Source organism: Chiloscyllium plagiosum, unplaced genomic scaffold, assembly GCF_037043375.1.
Source record: "Chiloscyllium plagiosum isolate Xiang-an unplaced genomic scaffold, Cpla_swu_hap1 HiC_scaffold_20, whole genome shotgun sequence".
Classification (NCBI taxonomy): Eukaryota; Metazoa; Chordata; class Chondrichthyes; order Orectolobiformes; family Hemiscylliidae; genus Chiloscyllium; species Chiloscyllium plagiosum.
The window spans coordinates 40,376,241-40,396,129 of record NW_028270158.1 but is presented as its reverse complement, the minus strand read 5'-3'; the positions used below and the strand labels follow the sequence as shown (position 1 = coordinate 40,396,129).

At 39.2% G+C, this 19,889-nt stretch overlaps 1 protein-coding gene across 6 annotated transcripts; it reads right to left on the bottom strand.

Moving 5' to 3' along the window:
• Positions 1–948: 948 nt before the first annotated feature.
• On the bottom strand, positions 949–19,849 carry tedc2 (tubulin epsilon and delta complex 2). 6 transcript variants are annotated; one of them, XM_043711552.2, is made up of 10 exons: positions 19,795–19,849; positions 17,139–17,237; positions 15,231–15,286; positions 12,543–13,398; positions 11,277–11,330; positions 10,731–10,806; positions 10,016–10,136; positions 8,223–8,324; positions 3,031–3,206; positions 949–1,676 (listed from the first exon to the last, which is right to left on the bottom strand). In XM_043711552.2, the coding sequence occupies exons 1-10, from the start codon at positions 19,818–19,820 to the stop codon at positions 1,530–1,532; spliced, it is 1,713 nt and encodes a 570-aa protein (XP_043567487.2). In that variant the 5' UTR covers positions 19,821–19,849; the 3' UTR covers positions 949–1,529. The 6 variants fall into 6 exon arrangements, with proteins under 6 accessions (XP_043567487.2, XP_043567489.2, XP_087853967.1 ...); XM_043711554.2 differs by lacking the exon at positions 19,795–19,849 and adding an exon at positions 19,355–19,373; XM_087997841.1 differs by lacking the exon at positions 19,795–19,849 and adding an exon at positions 14,136–14,358 and having other exon boundaries at positions 15,159–15,286; positions 17,139–17,239.
• Between the last annotated feature and the right edge of the window lie 40 nt (positions 19,850–19,889).

Below are 19,889 nucleotides of genomic sequence, written 5' to 3'. Positions count from 1 at the left end.
TTGGTCATCTTGCTATAGGAAGGATGTTATTAAACTGGAAAAAAATGAAGAAATTTATGAGGATGTTGCTAGGACTAAAAGGTCTGATTTGTATGGAGAGGTTATTTTTTTAAGAGCATAGGAGTCTGAAGGGGGGATCTTACAGAGGTGTGTAAGATCACGAGAGGCGTGGATAGGATGCATCTTTTTCTCAGGGTTGGGGAATCAAGACTAGAGGGCATCAGTTTAAGGTTAGTGGGGAAAGAATACGCAGAAGGTGGTATGCATATGGAATGATCTGCCAACAGAAGTGGTTGAAGCAGGTACATTAACAACATTTAAAAGGATTTGGAGAAATACTTGGGACAGGAAAGGTTCAGAAGGATATGGACCAAGTGCAGGGAAATGAGGTTAGCATTGATGGACATTTTGGTCAGCATGGATCAGTTTGCTGTAGGACTCTGTGGACTGAAGGGTCTGTTTCCGTGCTGTACATCTCTTTGACTGTATGACCATCTGGCGTTATGGGATTTGAACCTAGGTCTCCGGATTAATAGTACGGCAAAAATACCACTAGGGCATCACCTCCCTGATTTCACATTTCTCTGCATTAACTTACATCTTACATGATCTGTTCACTTCAGCAGTCTCCTGTTGCCATCCTTTTATTAGAATTCAGTAAAGTGCCCAAGTTTCACACCAAAAATGTCTTACATCCGTAAATCCATCCTGCAAGTCATTCATTTTTCCCAGTCAAGTGAATCTAGAAAAGGAGACTGACGCTTATATTCCTAGATTACCACACCATCCAGGTTCACCGATGTGGAGGTTGACAGTGTATTTGAGTTGGTTCCCAGAAATAATCAGAATCTTGGATGAAAAGTGAGAAATAAAGCAATGCCTTTGGGTGGAGAAGTTCAAATGAGCTGGCCAGTGACAGTTCTCCTTTGGATACATATACTCAAGGAATACATTTGATGATTTTTAATAGCTGTACAAATCTAAACTCTGGAATAATTGAATATTTTTTCATTCAACTAGCAATACAAGTACAGATTTTGTATGGTGTAAATGCATAATACAAAAAGTATATTGCTATATATCAGTATGAATAATGTTACTGCTGGAATGGAACATTAAAAGTCAGGTACAGTACAGGCTAGATGCAGTGTAAATACCTCAGCTATGAACACTGTATCTGCATAACATTTTTTCCATTTCTCATACCAAATAATCCACTGTTCTTTCCCGTAGAGATTGACCATCAAGTGCTAATTCTGGGCCTTCTTTGATATGGAAGTGAGTTGAAGTTGGCCAATCTTATTTCACAGAAAATCCTTACAAGTGGCACTTAAGGAGGAAATTGTGATTGGGCTAAGTATGGCTGGTCATGGGTGGTGCTGGAGATGAGCAATCTGTATGAAATCCTTTGTGCTTCTCCAGACAAACTTCTGGTCAAATTATTCTGAAATGTTTGAAACATCTTGTCGGCCTGGATCTTTGTCAGAATTATGGTCGCAAATACTGGTTGGCTGCATCAGTTGCTTCAGTCATTCGGGTATGTTATCCTGCACCAAGGCAGGAAATTGCTCTCCTCCTTCACAAAGCTCAGAGTACACTGCTCGATAAAGGTAGAAAATAGACTGCTCTAGAGGCATGGAGGAAAATAGAATGGGAAGCAGCTCTTCTGCCATAGCCTAAAGAAAACGAAATGTCAGCAAGATCAGTTCCCAATTGCAAATCAAATTTACATTCAGTTATATACTCAAATGCAAATGGGTAGACATTACTACAAACTCCTGAATGCCTCACTCCTGCCCCATGCTGATTATTTCAACATGGCAAGCATCACAACTTAGTAAATTCAGTTCCTGGCTGCCTTCTGCAGTATTCTCTAGATAGTGTCCTGGAGTGGATTCAAATTATGCCAGCATGTATCCTCAACTGAGGTGGAGTCTAGACCTCAGCAGCCTCTCTGTGGTTTAGTACAAAATGGTAATGTACTTCCCCATCAAACAGGCACAATAGAAATACCTGAACTAGTCTGGTGTTATTTGGACTTGGAGAGATGTCCTGTTTATATCTTTGGCAATGAAAGAAATACATTGTTTTCTTGTGAGTAAGAATGTGTGTTATTCTCTGTTCCGTTAATCTGACACTATAACATTGCTAGAAATGAAGATACAACCATGTAAGGGGCCATTGTAAAACTTGTTTTCCATACTCATAAATTAAACCATTAGAACAAAGATCAAATATGATATTTTTCTTGTTTTGTGATCACATCCACTTGAATTAATCTGCATTATGAAAACAAACAATTCATTTCACAACATGGCAATCTTTCTTCAATAGCACAAAAAAAACGGAGGGCAGTAAAGTGATGCAGTGAAAGATGTCATGATAATGTGTCTCAGTGAGTAGAACTCTCACTAGAGTCAAGACATGGTTCAGCAAAAAGCCCACAAGATACAATTCGAGCTGACCCATTCATGCAGTATTGTCTCAAAAGTTAAGTTTAAGACAGATGTTGGAGTAAGGCTTCATCTCCTGTTGAGAACGTGGAAAAATCTGAACAGAGTTTAAAAGATTAAGGGCCCTGGCTACTGTTCTTCCCTCAACCAATGTCACTGGTTATTTGATTTGTTGTTATTAGGCCTTGTGCAGAATGTGGCTACATCCTCGCCTATTTTTAATCTTCAATGATGTCACAACAAGTGAACTGTTCGTTATGCTGTTGTCAAATGGACTAAAGTGTTTCCAGTAACTACATTTTAAAAGTATATTGTTGGCTGTAAAGCATATGGCATTTCCTGTTATCATGAAAGGCATTTCACAAACACAAGACTGTTTCTTTAATGGCTCAAAAAAAATCATAACCAAAGCTGCTCACTGTTTCATGTCGTAATAATCAGGTAGCAAGAAAATCAAAAGGAAAATTCCGTGGGTACTTTCTTTGGAAACAGAAGCAACAGGGGCAATCTTGAATCTCTCATTAAAATATCCTGTTTTAATATTGCATATATGTACAGTAGTTCCAATGGAAATTACCTTTTGAATCTGAATCTGTCTTTGGAGAGTCTGTACTTGAAACCGGAGAGCCTCCATTTCCTTCAGCTCCTGCAGTGTGGAGTAGAATAGGAGAGGTGCAGACTTGCCACCAAAACATTTGCATTTTTTGAAGTTGACCGTCCAACAGCTCCCAAACTTCGCCCAAAACGTTTCAGCTATTCTCAGATAAAACACAGACAGTTAAATGATGACATGGGAAACACTAGCTAGCTCTGGTGGGTTAACAACCTCCAAAATGTGATTGAACCAGACAGACCATGGAAAATCCTGCCACAGCACTTGGGAAAATGCTCAATTAACTCAAATAAGCTGTGGAACTACAGATCTTAATCTCTGTTGGGAATTATCATTATGATATTTCCGATCATGAATAGTTTAGCTAAGGTAATTGCACTCTGTGCTAATATAAGCTGGAAATAAGTTTGGACCACTTGCAATGCATCGCCTGGTAGAACTGCCCAATGTCAATCACTGACTGGTTGACATTGTGAAAGATGACTCAATTGATGCAAAGGTAATGGTAAAATCGCCATAGTCTTACCAGACCATACAGCTGCTCTCTCAATAGAGAGACAAGACTAGTGGTGGCTTAACCTGAAGGTCACCACACCTCAGGTCAGGGGTAAGGTTAAGGAGGAGTCCTTCATGGTATTGTCAGCTGGAGCAGTAATTGAACCCTTGTTGTTGGTACTTCTTTGCACTTCAAACCAGCCATCTAGCCAACTGAGACCCTTGCACCACATGTTTTGACAGATTGTGACAAAGCTGCTCATTTAACAAGCCTTTAACTAGCCTTAGATTTTTCTTTGGCTGAGAGATTGTAAACAACACAGACTCTGAAAAGTCTGGGCTTGAAGGATTTTAGGGCCAATTTGATAATAGCTAAGAGATACTGCCTCAAGTAGAAGGCTTTCAAGTTTTAAAAAAGAACAAGTACAATGAATGGGGAGTGGCTAGTTCTCCCAACTCAGCTTTTCTCTGGTTTAGTTTGGCTTTAAGCAGTAGTGTGAAAAGAGCTGCTGGACCCAAATAAGCAGGTCCAGGCTGGTACTCGCTCTCTGACTTCTATCCTGTAAGAACCTGTTTTGATTATTCGTTTTGTGCCAAGGGGTCTTTATGGGGCATTTTTGCAAGTACTTGGAAAAGCATCATTAACAGAGTCGTTAACCTCTGTTGAGTTTTCAGAGACATTAAGTTGTTCGGTATTCTGTTTTCTGTTGTTTGTGTTTCATTCAGTAATCTTGTAAATAAATTCCATTTTGTTTAAAACTAAGTGGTTTGACCAGTAGCATTTCTCCTGGAATATTCATTTTACACCTGCTGAAAACAACTAGTAAAGTTAGAGTCTGGGCTACCTTCTTGAAATGTTTAGAGGGATCTGGCCTGGTCCATAACAAGATTTATGTCTGATCTAAACTTGCAGCGGGGTAACGCGGTTAAGAAATTCAAACTTACATTTTCTTTATGAGCAAGAGCTGATGACAATTCTCATCATATCCCTAGTGTACCATTGTATGTGTGAAGCAGGACAGGCCATACGTGCTCAGCCCAGTATTCCTGATTCTTAATAAAAACTGAAAAAACTGGTATGGCAACATCAATGGAGAGAAATTAGAGATAACGTTTCAGGTCAAGTAAACCTTCCTCAATTCTGACCTCGACCTGAAATATTAACTGTGATCTTTCTCCACAGATCCTTATCCAACAATTTCTGTTTTTATTCCTGATTCTTCTTAGCAACTGCAAACTTGGAGAGGGTTCTGCCATCCTCAGAATGGTGATTCTGTGCAATGATGCTGGCATAAAAACCCAACAGTAAGATCAGTGGTAGCAGAAAAGGTATGATGTGGGGTGATGATCAGCAGCAGGAGAAGAGGCTTTATATTGGAAGTGTGCTTCTGTAACAGACTCTGAACAGTCAGGGCTTACAGAAGCTCTGGGAGGCATTAGATCCAAATAGTTGGGATTGGAGTTCAGAAGTAGTCCTGATAAGCAATCCGGTGTAGCTGAAAGTGGAGTTAAAGGAAGCCACAAGCAGCATGTACTTGGTAACTGAGAAATACTGGACTCAGAGGAACCCTCAGCATAGTATTAGTTTAGGGAGGCTTATTGCTTGCAAAAAGAACTGGAATTGGGCCTGGGAGTACGTTTTGGATGCAGTCATGGGAATTCAGTGGTAAGCAACTTCAGGGTAAGAAAGTAACAGCCCAAGAGCAGCCATTGAGAAATAAGTGACAAGAATTTTTAAAGAAGTTCAGAAGCTAATCTTTGGAAATGAAGAATTAGAAGAGATTAGGTCACATTTCGTATCAGTAATGTCAGGTGGTGGAGTGCGGAGAAACGATGTTGCTTAGAAGTCAGTGGAATCGATCTTAACTGCACCTCCGGGATATCTATGGGATATTTGACCACAATATTTTCTGTTATATGTACCTTTTGTTAATTCAGGATGTTAAAGTATAGCTTATTTCGTAGATAGTTTACTTCTCGAACTTTGGAAAAACTGTGCAACCTTGTGGCTGGCTAGGAATTCATAAAGGGGAGAAACAAGGCTGGCCATATATATGACAGCTGAAATAGCTGTAAATCAGAAACAAAAGTGGAGATTGCTAGAAAAACTCAGCAGGTCTGTCAGCATCTGTGGACAGAAATTGGGTTTCGGGTCAAGTGACTTCCTCGAAATTGACTGATGGGAAAATGTCAGTTTATAAGTAGAAGATGGGTGGGTGGAGGGGTAAGGAATAAATGATTGGTTGAGAGAGTCTGCTATTATACAAAACCCATTGTTAACCACTAACAGTCTCCATTAGTAGCCATGTCATTATCCATTCCTTGGTCTGTCCAACTGTTCTTCTCTCTCTTTGGGCTCTATCTCCACTATCATTTATTCCTTACTTCCTCTTCCCACCCTATCTTCTGCATACAAACTGACATTTTCCTAGCTACCATCAGTTCTGAAGAAGGGTCACTTGCCTTGAAATGTGAACTCTGGTTTCTCTCCACAGATGTGGTCAGACATGCTGAGCTTTTCTAGCAATCTCTATTTTTGCTTCATACATTGATAGGATGGAACGCTTGAAGGATACTGAGGAAGCAAGGGGAAAAATTGCGGAGGCACTGGTCTTAATCTTCCAGCCCTCCCTAGATTCAAGAATTGTGCCAGAGGATTCAAGAATTCCAATTGTTACACACTTAGCCGGTAAAAGGGTGCAAAACTAAATCTAGCAATTACATGTCAGTGAGCTTAACCTCAGTGTTGATTAATTAAAGACAAATCAGTTAACTTGATTGGAACCTTTGATTAATTAACAGGGAGGGATGGTAAGGATTATACAGTTGATGTGGACTTTCAAAGCCATTTGATAAAGTGCTAGATAAGTGCCAGCAAAGTCAAAGTCCATGAAACAAAACGGGCAATGAAAGCATGGATTAAAAAAAACTAACTGTGCGACACAAAGTAGTTATATGGCTTTTCGTACTGGAGGGACATATATACATGATTTCTTAGGGATCTGTATTACCACCAATCTTTTTCTTGATTTACAGGTTGTTCTGCGATTGTACACATTTCGTTAACGCAAATTTGCTGTAACACGATTGACAAATTAGGGACAGTTTCTAAAACGTGAATTTTTATAATGTGTGTTGGCTGTAACGCGATTACATCGCCAACAGTTTAAGCACAGTTTCTGAAGCACAACTTTTCAATTATGTGGGGTTGCAGAAGACTATAACCATCACGGTATTGAAGAGCTATTTGTATATTAATGACCTTGACTTGGTTGTGCAGAGCCCAATTTCAAAATATGTAGATGACACAAACTTGGGAGACACTGTAAACTCTGAAGTGAGTTAGTGATTGTAGTAAGTAAGACAGCCAGACTATAGAATCAACAGATATGTGGTACATAAAATATAATACAGAGGAACCTGAAGTGCTCCATTTTGGCAGCAAGAATGATAGAGAGACAATATGAAGGATACAATTCTCCTTCTACAGTGTCTTCTCACCAGTGATCTCTACAACCGAGGAGGACAAAAACAATGTTACCACATCCAGAATTCCTTACAAACCACATAACATCCTGACTTTGAACAAAATACTATTCCTTCTCTGCTCCTTTGTCAGAAACCTGGAACCATCTCCTTAATTGCACTATTGGTGCATCTATAGCGCATGGACAAGGGCAGTTCAAGAAAGCTACCACCTGCTCAAGGAGAACAAATATCTGTCTTACAAGTGATACTCCCATGCCAGGAAATGTCAAAGAGCGTTCCAAAGAGAATCCAGGAGAAGAAGGATATGGGGGTACATGGGTTCAAATTGTTGAGGCAGGGCAGGATGAGGAAGTAATAAGTTATACAGATTCCTGGGATTTTAAATAGAAAGAATAATAAAAGACATAGGTATGGTGAACCTTTATAAATCACTGGTGCATTCAACAGGAGTATTGACTCCAAATCAGGGCACAGAACTTTAAGAAGATATTACAAGAGTACTAGACAAAGACTTCAGATAAGTAAACAGGATAGAGAAGCTGTGGCTAGAGTTCGCCTTAGAGAAGCTAAGAGGAGATTTGATATGGGTCTTCAAAATCAAGAGGTATCAGGACAAAATAGATATGATAAATAGTATCCATTGTCAGTAGGGTCTAGATCCAGAGGACAAAGATTTAAGGTGATTGGTACAAGAACCATAGACAGACAAGGGAAAACATTTTATTCATCATACATGGTTAGGATTTCAAATGCACTGCCTGAAATGTTTTTCCTAGACAAACCTGATCAACACATTCAACAGAAAATGAAATAATTACCTGATTAGAAAAAATATCAATGGGGCGTGGAAATGGTGGTTGAGTAGGTCTAGTCGAGTTGCTGTCAAAGACAGCTGACACAAATATGGCAAGTCAAGTGACCTCCTTTTGTGCTGTACCCATTCTAGGATTTTATTTGCTCCAGACCTTTAGTGTATGAGGTATAGTCAGCCTGAGGTAACCGGAATCAAGCTGAAAATGTGTTGCTGGAAAAGAGCAGCAGGTCAGGCAGCATCCAAGGAACAGGAAAATCGACGTTTCGGGCATAAGCCCTTCTTCAGGAATCAAAGTATCAAAATCAAGATATAATTCACAGCATCAATTATTGTTTGGGTGAAAAGATCAATTACTCACCATCTACAAACTGCTCAATCTGCTGAATGAGGCTTGATACAGTATCTTGGCATCTCTCCAGTATCTGAAGACTCTCATGTTCATGCTGATAACTAAGGGGACCTTTGACAAATGGGAGTACAATTATCATCTTCTATACACACTATCAGGAATCCTAATACTGAATGAGAATGCAGATCTTTTGAGGAATTATTAAAATGTGTGTTAAAATGTGTGTAACACAATTATATTGCCAACACTTTAAGCGCTGTTTCTGAAGCACAATTTTTCATTAACAGGAACAGATGAATAGCTCAATGCCCCATCAGGAATGCAAATGTAAACAATTGTTTTGGTTAACTGGCTAATGATGTGTCTGTTTCCCAAAACAAACAAACAATGTTTGTTTCAAATATTAACAGTTAAATATGTTTTATTCAACTTCAATAATGAATAAGTGGCATTTAGAATAGGAAAAACATTTGAAGTAAAATATATACACACACTAGGAACACAATATAAAAATGTTGGTAATGGATTGATTTGAGCAAGTTAAGCACAACTTCTTGAATAGTTCAAGAATCTGTCAATTTGATGAACCGATTCTTGATTGTTGAGTTTTCAATTTCATTCAGTGACTTTGCTGAAGACTTAAAATATCTAAAACTTCTAATTTCTTCAAACATTTCAAAGAATTTCTTTGTCTAAAACAATACTTCTGAAAATATTCAGAAGTTGATCTTTCAAAACCAAGTGAAATTAAATCTAACTATACAAATGACATTAAAAATAGGAAGCATGACTTACCAAATAGAAAATTTGACTTCCAAAACTAACTTATGAATTTTTTTGATGGGTGTATACAAACGTATGAATCATCACCATAAAGCAAATCAAAGAGGCTCTAGTAGCACAGTGGTAGTGTCCCTATCCCTGGACAAAGAAGACCATGTTCAGGTCCAACCTGCTTCAGGTGTGTAGTAACTGATTCAATAAAACAGTTTGATCCAAGATTAAGGATATAAAGTGGACATTACATTTAAGGATCAAACTTAAGAATTGCTAAAAACTAAATGTGCCAGTTTGAATTTCTCTCCTTCTCCAATTAGGCGCATCTATACACATTTTTTCTCTCTCTCTCTCGGAAATGTCAAGTTTGGCATTTGGCAAATATATTGATTTACTTGCTTCTAGTTCAAATCTCCCTCTATTGCATTAATTATTGTCTGGCTATTTTAAATTAAGACAATCAATATTTTTCATTAACTGTGCTATTTATCCTCTTCCTTCCTTTATTCTCAGTGTTCAGATCAGAATCCACTGGAAGGTCTCCTACCCAACACTCTCTATACAGGAACTGCCACACTGATGTAGCCCTTCTGTCCCTGTCTTGACCTCACCTACTAGTTGCTTTTTGATATTTCTTCACTACTTTCATCTTTGCTTATGTCCTGATCCTTAGTTCTTCAATACAAGAAAAATGCTACAGTAGCTGATATAGTCAATGGAATCTAGAAATTATGCTAACTTTCTCTTGATTTCAAACTACCTACACCAGCTGGTCAAATTGTATAAGGAACATCCTGGAGATGAATAGCATGCTCACCAATTATCCTGCAGTGGAGGCTTTCTTTGGAGTACGACTCCATTCTGTTGCTTGCAATAAAGTCTAGGAGTGTTATTCCTATTCTGTCTTTTGGAAAGACAAAGTTCTTCTCTCAGAGAAATTGTCCTTCTGTACAAATTGTGCTTCACAACTAATCTCTTCCTATGGTCACGTTTAATAAGTTACAAATAATTTATAAAGGATATACCTGAAGAATTGAGTAGGAAATCTGTACGCACATATTGGTCAATACATTTGTAAAGTTCATAGATGTTGTCCAATTGTTCTTCAATCTGTGCACAACTTACAGGTGGGAGCTGTGAATGGAACTTGGTTGAGGTTAAGCAAAGCTCTGTAAGATTTTATAGTAAGTTTTCCTCTTCATTACACTGGCTTTTGACAGAATGTATTCAGACAATGAGCATGAACTGGAAATGGACTTGAAATCCTTTAAAAGGCAGCAGGTTACATGTCGGGAGAGGCTTAAGTGCATCAAAATCCCAGGAATGTTATTTTAGTCGATAAGTTTCCTTTCACTTTTTGCTTCTGTTACAGGTATTTGTCTCACAAGTATATATGAACAGACTAAAACTAAATTATTGGATTGGAGTTATATCTTTGTAATGTGAACTTTTGTAAATAAAAATTTAAGTAAATAAAGATTAGACTCAATTTCAATTCTTCACAAATGGGCTACCTGAAACAGAATATATGGTGGAATCAACATTTCTGAAGCTAAAATCTATGATGATAATCCAGCTTTCAAAGTGATCAGTAATTCCTTCCTGTGTTAACTCTTTCTATTGACATTAATTCAGATATTCAAATTCAGAAAACAAAAATAGAAAAATTCTGAATGATTTAACTTTGTGCTTGTTAATTGTATCTACCCACATTCCACAATCTTCAACATGAAAGGATACTGCTGACTGAATGTTTTGCATGAAGCTTGCTTTCTGGATTTCATCAGTTTCACTGGCAGACACCTGTCCCCATAAGCTAGAAGACAAAAACAGAATGAATAATAGGTGTTTGCCTTTGCTCAGCTATTTTGACCACTCAAAATTATTACTGTGGTTAGGATATTTCTATGAGTAACTCCTTCTACAGTATGAGAGAGAAGATTGGGGCAATTTCAGATTTTGGCATAAAAGCGAAAAAGAAAAATGCATGGGGTGGTGATAGTGATAGTAGTTGGTATGTGTAGGTGTGCAGGGGAATCCTGCTGATCACCACTCTTATGTGCTCAGCCAGGAAATAATGGGGAGGTCAAGAAGTATTCTATGTACAGTACCCTTCTTTCTGCCCCACTTATTACTGAAAAAGTCAATGATGAGGCAGGACAAATATGTTAAAATACATCTTAAAACAGTGAAAATGTTTGAAATCAAGGCAACAGGATGTGTATTTCAGGTTATGAGGGAAACATATATTCAGCTTCTACAACTTTGTTCCAAGATTCTGCTTACCGTGCATTTCTACATCGCTGCTTTCTCCACTCTGAAGGAAGTTTCAGTGTTGACCTATGAAGAATTAAGGGTGACTTATAGTTCATAAAGTCCATCAACATCTCAATTTTGTCAACAATGGAAAACTGTTAATTATTCAAGCTACAATCAATCAGAACTCAGATATCCACAATAGAGTTTAAATTAAATCCAATTTCCCCGTTTTCTTTTCCTCACTGACTTACACTCATCCTCTATTATCTAACAGACTGAACTTTAAACTTGTCCCTCCATAACCTTGCCCCATCCTTGCTCAGCTACTCCCTCCATAAATGTCTTCTCACATGTTTCAGTTCTTAAATGCTTGCATTTTTCATCACCTCTTCACTCTGGCACCACACTAAGCAATCCCAATCCTACTCTCCCAATATCCTCAAATCCTTCCACTCCTTTCTGTAACCTTAAGAAAACTCAATTGTTTGTAAAACCTTCCATAATCTCGGAGAAAGCCTCACATTCATTCCTTTTCCCTGTGAAACATCTCAAGATAATAAAAGGAGTTGGTTCTATATCACGAGAAGATGTTGACAGGAACATTAGCACTGGAATTACCTTGGAAAATCAAAGTTTTGGATAAATAATGATTCTCGCAAAACTTTAAAAAAATTTAAATCTTTACTCCTCTAGGATTAATTATACATCATCTTAGTCCTGGGCATTGAGCACCCCCTCACAGTTGATTGAGCAACTCCATCTGCTTAGTGGTACTGAGCCAGAAAGATCAGCAGCTGCAAAACCTAGTTTCTGGTGAACATTGGCTCATCTAGAATGTAACAATACCTCATAACAACTCAAAGCTAGAGAGGAAGATAGGGATCTCATTAAGAGCTCATTAGATAATCGACCAGGATTGGATCCAATGAACAGCTAGCCTTCATTTAGAACTTTGTCACACATTACTGCCAGCAGAACAAGAACCCAAGAATCAAAATAAAAGTTAAAACAAAGAATCAGGACTTTGGCTTGCTGACGTCTTGTGGAGGAAATTCAAAGAATTTCACACAGTCAGCGCATACAAGTCAGCTCCAATATATTACATATATTCCTGTCTTCAGTTCAGGTATTCTATCTTTTCAGACAAAGTCTTTACCTTACTCGGATCTTCAATGCAACTGCATTAAATTTGAAGACAGATGTAAGGTACAGCATATCAGGAAAAAAAAAGACAAAAGACAAATGCTTGTTTAGAAAAATGCATAAATTAAGGTAAATTTATGATCCTCTTACCCACTTCCTTGAAGGGTGAATAATTTGAGTTTCTCCATGGAAGAGCTTTCATTTTGGAGCATGTTCTGTTCAGAAGCACTCAAATGTACAGTTTCTTTCATACAATTGGCCCTCTGCTGGCTAATGACAGGGGATGTCATTTTGGGAGCAGTGTCTGCAAATGCAGAAATCTGCACGCTGTGTGGTGTAACTGTTCTTTGAATAATGTCTGTATCTTCCAGGTTCAGACCATTATGAGATGCAATTGTTCTTGGAATGGTTTTCAAGGACCAGAGCCTACTTTGTTGAGCTCTGTTTCCTGCCCTGTCAACTGAGGCAGATCGTTTTGTTTGTTGTATAGCAGCAGTTTTAACTAGGCCTGGGGTATGCAAGGAGCCTCGAACTAATTTCCCCACAGCTGGTGACGTAGACTTTCTCTTCACATCCTGCTTGGTTTTATATGGCAGCTTCAATGTACAAGATTCTGGTTTCCTGGAAGAGACAGCATGTGCTGCAACCCTCTTCCCAGCAACTCCATCTGCTAAATGTCTTGATAAGTACCTCTCCTTACATACTGATGCTGTCACTTTACCACAAGTATTGTTCATATTGGCACCAGCTAGCTTTGTCTTGCTACCTGACCTCAGTGTCCTTGACAAAACATCCTCTAAAGGTTTATCTCTGTAGCTGGCTGCCTGCAGATGTTTGACAATGCCATATCCTGCATTAGTTGGCACTGTGCTGTCGTCAGAGGTATGTGGTTGGATCTGCTTTATTTCAAACACGCTTTGATGGGTTTGTCGAATTCGTAGAGCTTTGGCCAGAGTTCTATTCAACAACGCCAACTCCTGCAATTCCTCATAACTAGAAGCATGCTCTAGAACAGAAAAACAAAGTGAATTGAGATGAGGATTCAGCTCCCATTCTGCAATTTTAAACTCAGGCTTGTTAATCCACTATATCATTCAATAGACCAGTGATTCTCATGATCTTCTACCCATCACCCATAATGATCCTTAATACTCTGCTTATCACCCCATAGTGGCCCTCAGGACCTCCAGCCATGAGTCCACAGTGGTAAGCACATCATTAACTTGGTTCACTGGGGTGAGATCTGGAGAAAAAAAAAATTAAAATAGGCCACTGCTGATGGGGAAAACTCATTTCATGTATTTTGTGCAATAGAATCAAGAATTTATGATACGTTTCAGAAAGTAAATTGCCCACAGTGATTATTCAAGACGTGCACGTCACAAACAAAGACAGCAATTGTGGAAAAGCTCAGCAAGTCTGGCAGCATCTGTGTTCTTTCCACAGATGCTGCCAGACCTGTTGAGCTTTTCCAGCAATTTCTGTTTTTGTTTCTGATTTACAGCATCTGTGGCCTTTTCCGTTTTTATTTATATATGACATGCACGTGTTAGTGGAACGGGGTAAAAGGAGGATGACGATAAAAGGTTAAAAAAAAAAGCAAATTCCAGTTCTTTAAGAGCAGCTGAATGTTGCTGGGCTGTGTAAAAAACCATGAGATAAGCAGTCCTTAGAACTTCTGAAAAATTGTGGGGGTTAAGAATTATACAATTTTTGTTCCAGAATAGGGCACCATGGACTTACTGGATAATATGGCTGCTCTCTCCTTGGAGAGACACAACTGGTAGTGATTTAACACAAACATCTCAAACGTAGGGCAAGGGTGAGAAGGAGAGTACTTCATGGCCTCAGCCAGTGCAGGAATTAAACTCATATTGTTGAAAGAATCTCTAGAGGAAAGGATCCAATGAAACCAGGGATGAGGTATCTGAATCACATATTGGAAATCCCCTTGGTACAGGCTTATCTACAAAACAAAAAGCTTTTTTTTTGAAAACGAAAAATATTTGAGAACTTCTTTATCATGAGGATATTATTGTTAATTTTGCAGAGGCTATCACCTCGAAAGTCACATTTTAATAAGTGACTGAAAAAGGGACAGTGAGCTTTAGGCAAACTAATTCATGACATCACAATGCAAACAAAATCATGCTTCTAGAGAGAAGCAAGAAAAATAGGAATCATCTGAGATTAGTAAACAGACTGGACACATGCAAATAATCCTCCAGAAACAAAACTCTCAGATTACAGACTGCATTACCAGAGTTTGTAACCAAGTTAGACTTGGTTTGATAGGTGGCTGAAAAAAAGATGAAGGAATGTAGGGACAGAGTGCAGATGTATTTGATTAGAATATTGCTTATGAATAACCATCAATATGGACTGCTTGGGCCAAAGACCTTGTTCATGTGTTGAAATGGAATAAGCTCAAAGACCTGAATGGCCTGTTATTGTGTAGCTCTGTACAAAATAAAACATATGGTACATCAGATGCACAGATCCAAGTTTAAGGAGATTATACAGAAAACTGATACACTTCTTACAACACAAGTAGAGTATGGTGTTTAGTTTATCCACAATATTTACCAAAAGACTTAGTGCTTCTGAAGGGTTTAAGGAAGGACAACAAAGAGGTAGAATTCATGAACTATAAGAATTCTTTAAATTTCTACAAATTGAAGTAAAAGAAAATTCTGTTTAGAAGCAACTAACTAAGGGGAGGCATTGACAAAGCAGAAAAAGGTGGTACATGAACCAGAAGTCAACCTCTTGAGATGAAATTTTCAAGTTTCTAAAATATGAATGCTCTGCTCCTTTGGAAAATTCAGTCAGGCAAACCTGTCCTGCTGGTAGTGGCTCCATTCTTTGCTGGTTTCTCTCTAGCGCTGGGATTCCTGAGAACAGACATCAATAAAGTTTTAATAATAAACATGAGATGCTAGAAAGGAGTTTGCCTTTAATTAAAGGATTGATCTATTTTGGGCACTAATATTCTACTTAAAGTTTAATAACTGTACACATTCCTGAAACAAGATTGCATTGAAATTTGATTCAAACTGAGGTCTAACCACTGCCTGCACAAAAGCTAGACTTAAACAGGGATTGGTCTAAAATTTCTCTGTACACTAAATTTAGTGCAAAAAGGGATCAGAGTAAAGCAATGCTTTCCACTCTGACTACATCACGTTCAGTGCCAAAAGTTACATATGGAACAATTGCACTCTTTTGAACTGTGATGTGTGGAACATAAAAATACTTTCACTTAGGGATATGTGTTGAAAAGACCAGTAGCAATGTATTCACGGTGTGCGCAGGTGTGTAACTGTCTGAAACAAGTTCTATAATTGCTGTGGTTCTGTTCGCCGAGCTGGAAGTTTTTGTTGCAAATGTTTCGTCCCCTGTCTAGGTGACATCCTCAGTGCTTGGGAGCCTCCTGTGGAGCGCTTCTGTGGTGTTTCCTCCGGCATTTATCGTGGCCTGTCCCTGCCGCTTCCGGTTGTCAGTTTCAGCTGTCCACTGTAGTGGCCGGTATATTGGGTCCAGGTCGATGTGTTTGTTGATGGAGTTTGTGGATGAGTGCCATGCTTCTAGGAATTCCCTGGCTTGCCTTATAATGGTAGTGTTGTCCCAGTCGAATTCATGTTGCTTGTCGTCTGCGTGTGTGGCTACTAGGGATAGCTGGTCGTGTCGTTTCGTGGCTAGTTGATGTTCGTGGATGCGGATCGTTAGCTATCTTCCTGTTTGTCCTATATAGTGTTTTGTGCAGTCCTTGCATGGGATTTTGTACACTACATTAGTTTTGCTCATGCTGGGTATCGGGTCCTTCGTTCTGGTGAGCTGTTGTCTGAGGGTGGCTGTTGGTTTGTGTGCTGTTATAAGTCCTGGTGGTCGCAGTAGTCTGGCTGTCAGTTCAGAAATGTTCTTGATGTATGGTAGCGTGGCTAGTCCTTTGGGATGCGGCATGTCCTCGCCTAAGGGAAAGACAACGGAACGAGGACATGCCGCAACCCAAAGGACTAGCCACACTACCATACTTCAAGAACATCTCTGAACTGACAGCCAGACTACTGCGACCATTAGGACTTATAACAGCACACAAACCAACAGCCACACTCAGACAACAACTCACCAGAACGAAGGACCCGATACCCAGCATGAGCAAAACTAATGTAGTGTACAAAATCCCATGCAAGGACTGCACAAAACACTATATAGGACAAACAGGAAGACAGCTAACGATCCGCATCCACGAACATCAACTAGCCACGAAACGACATGACCAGCTATCCCTAGTAGCCACACACGCAGACGACAAGCAACATGATTTCGACTGGGACAACACTACCATTATAGGGCAAGCCAGTCAAAGAACAGCCAGGGAATTCCTAGAAGCATGGCACTCATCCACAAACTCCATCAACAAACACATTGACCTGGACCCAATATACCGGCCACTACAGCGGACAGCTGAAACTGACAACCGTAAGCGGCAGGGACAGGCCACAATAAATGCCGGAGGAAACACCACAGAAGCGCTCCACAGGAGGCTCCCAAGCACTGAGGATGTCACCTAGACAGGGGACGAAACATTTGCAACAAAAACTTCCAGCTCGGCGAACAGAACCACAGCAATGAGCACCTGAGCTACAAATCTTCTCACAAACTTTGAAGTTCTATAATTAGCAAGATAAGGACAATGGGACGTTAGACATTCTGTGTAATAGAAACAAATTGGGACAGTTATACCAGGGTTTCAGAAGTTTGCGAAAACTCTTTAGCTCATCTTCAAGCTTTCTCTCCTCCTCTGTACACTCCTTAATGGCTTCAACCAATAGTGAGGAAAGCCTGTAAAACATCCAACCGATAGCCAATCACAAAATAATTAAACATTAACATATTGATGTAATGTATTTTTATTCAAGCCTTGGGATAACACAATGTTAAATATAAAATAATCAGGGGACTGTGTTCATATCTGAGAACAGAAGAAATAAGAAAACTAAATTAATTGGTAAGATCATGAACTGATTTCTACTTCAACTGCACTTTCTTTTCTACTCCCCACATTCACAATTCCCTAAGAGTCAAAAATATGTTTCAATACACAATATATTCTAAAAAAGACACAAAGTGAAGAAATTTCTCAATATTTTTAAAACTAAGTGACTGACCCCATATCCTGAAGCTATGCTGCCAGCTTGGGTTAAAAAAAAACTCAATCCCCATCGTTATGCTCCTTCACAATCGTGTACACTTCAATGACATCACCTCACACTCTTTAACCTAATGGAGCACTGCACTGTTACAGAGTCAGTACTAAGAGAGCACCACGCCAGTAGAAAGTCAGTACTGAGGGAGTGCTGCACCTTCAGAGGATCAGTATTGAGGCAGTATTGCTCTGTGGGAAGGCTAGTCATGAAATAAATTAGGGCCCACAGCAAACTATTTAAGTATCTTCAGCACTGTGTAAAATTCTTATGAAAATAGATGATATAGTATTGATAAATAGACAGGGACCATGACAAGGCAGAGATAAAAGTCATAAAAAACTGTATGCCTTGTACTGAGGTCACTACATTCCTGAATTGATGTCAAGGCATTTTCCAGTGCTCTCTTCAACCACTTATTGAAGCAAATTTTAGAATGACCTTAAGCAGGGAGATGGTAAAAGAGGGAGGTAATTGATATAGGGTAGCTTGCCAGTGTCTAGAAATAAAGTATAACAACAAGTGCTTGGAAACAGGAACATACCTCATCAGGTGGCAGTGCTAGTCAGGCAGCTGCCTTCTTTAAATGGGAGATGGACCAGGAATGATGAGGAAAACCAAGGAAAGAGTTACTTGACACTTTAGTCAGAGAACAGGATACCACTAAGATCAACACTCTCCTAGGCCTGATTGCCTTCTAGTATGAGTGAACAGTCTTAACTGGCACAGATTGTAGTTTTTTCCTTTACAGAGACACATAGCACGTAAACGGACCCTTCGGTCTGACTAGTCCATGCCAATCATAATCCCAAATTAAACTAGTCCAACCTGCCTGCGCTTGGCCCACATCACTCCAAACATTTCTTATTAATTTACTTATCTAAATGTGTTTTCAACATTCTACCTATATCCACATCCACCAATTCATCTGGAAGTTCATGCTACACATGAACCACACTCTTTAAAAAAAATTATTTCTCGTCTTTTTCAAATCTTTCTTCTCTCACTTTAAAAATATGCCCCTAGTCTTGAATTCCCCCATCCTAGGGTAAAGACACCTGCCATTCACTTTATCACTACCCCTCATGATTTTATAAATTTCTAACGTCACCCCTCAACCTCTTATGCTCCAGTGAAAAAAGTCTCAGCTTATTTAGCCTCTCCTTATAACACAAATCATCCATTCCTGTTAACATTCTGGCAAATCTCTTCTGAACCCTCTTCAGCTTAATAATACCCTTCCTAAAACAGAGAGAGACCAGAACTGGATACAGTACTCCAGATGAAGCCTCACCAACATCCTGTACAACCTCAAAATAACAGCCCAACTTCCTACACTCAAAAGGTCTGAGCAATAAAGGCATGCATCTTAAATGCATTCTTGTATGTGATGCAAACTTCAAAGAATTATGTGCTTGAACCCTTAGGTTTCTGTTCTACAACACTACCCAAGGCCCTACTTTTATAAGTCCTGCCCTTGATTGCCTTACCAAAATGCAATACCTCACATTTATCGAAATTAAACTCCATCTGCGACTCTTCAGTCCATTGGCCCAACTGATTATGATCGCTTTCTGCAAATTCCTTAATCTCACGTAAATCACTTATATAAATGACAAACAAAAGTGGTCCCTGTACAGATCCCTGTGGAACACCGCCGGTAACAAGCCCCCAATCCAAAAAACAATCCATCACTTTGTGTATATTTAGCTAAAATATCTAAACTGCTGCTGAATAAACTCAAAAATTACTTACATATGGTCAATTGTCTAACTTAGGTACTGTCCATAATTTCAGAATCGGACCACCTTATATTTGGTCTCTACTTTTCTTACATTCTTCTCCCCACCCCAAGAGGTGAGTAATGCCGGAATCCAAATATATCGCTCCACAGATGTTGGCACCTGTTGAGTTTCTCCAGCGTTCTATTTTTTTTTCTGTTCTGCTTATTGTCCTAGACAATAACTTTCCTCAAAACACCGTTACTCAACATGTTGCCTGGTCAATAACAAATTGTTTTTGTGCTGTGTTGCCGGGTTCAAATTAGTTATCGCGTTCCTTAAATTATAATACTTCAAAAATATTTCTGTTTGTGAAACACTTTGAAGCATCCTGAGGATCAAACACACCATAAAAGTACAACAGCGAGCATGACCTCATGCATTTTGCAAAACTACAGTGCATAACAAATGTACCTTCTTGCCTGAGGAGCCGGTAACATTGCCCACAACTAGGCCGTTTGCTCTGGTTCAGAATACCGCCCCTTCCCGCCTTGCTTGGCGCAAGCGCG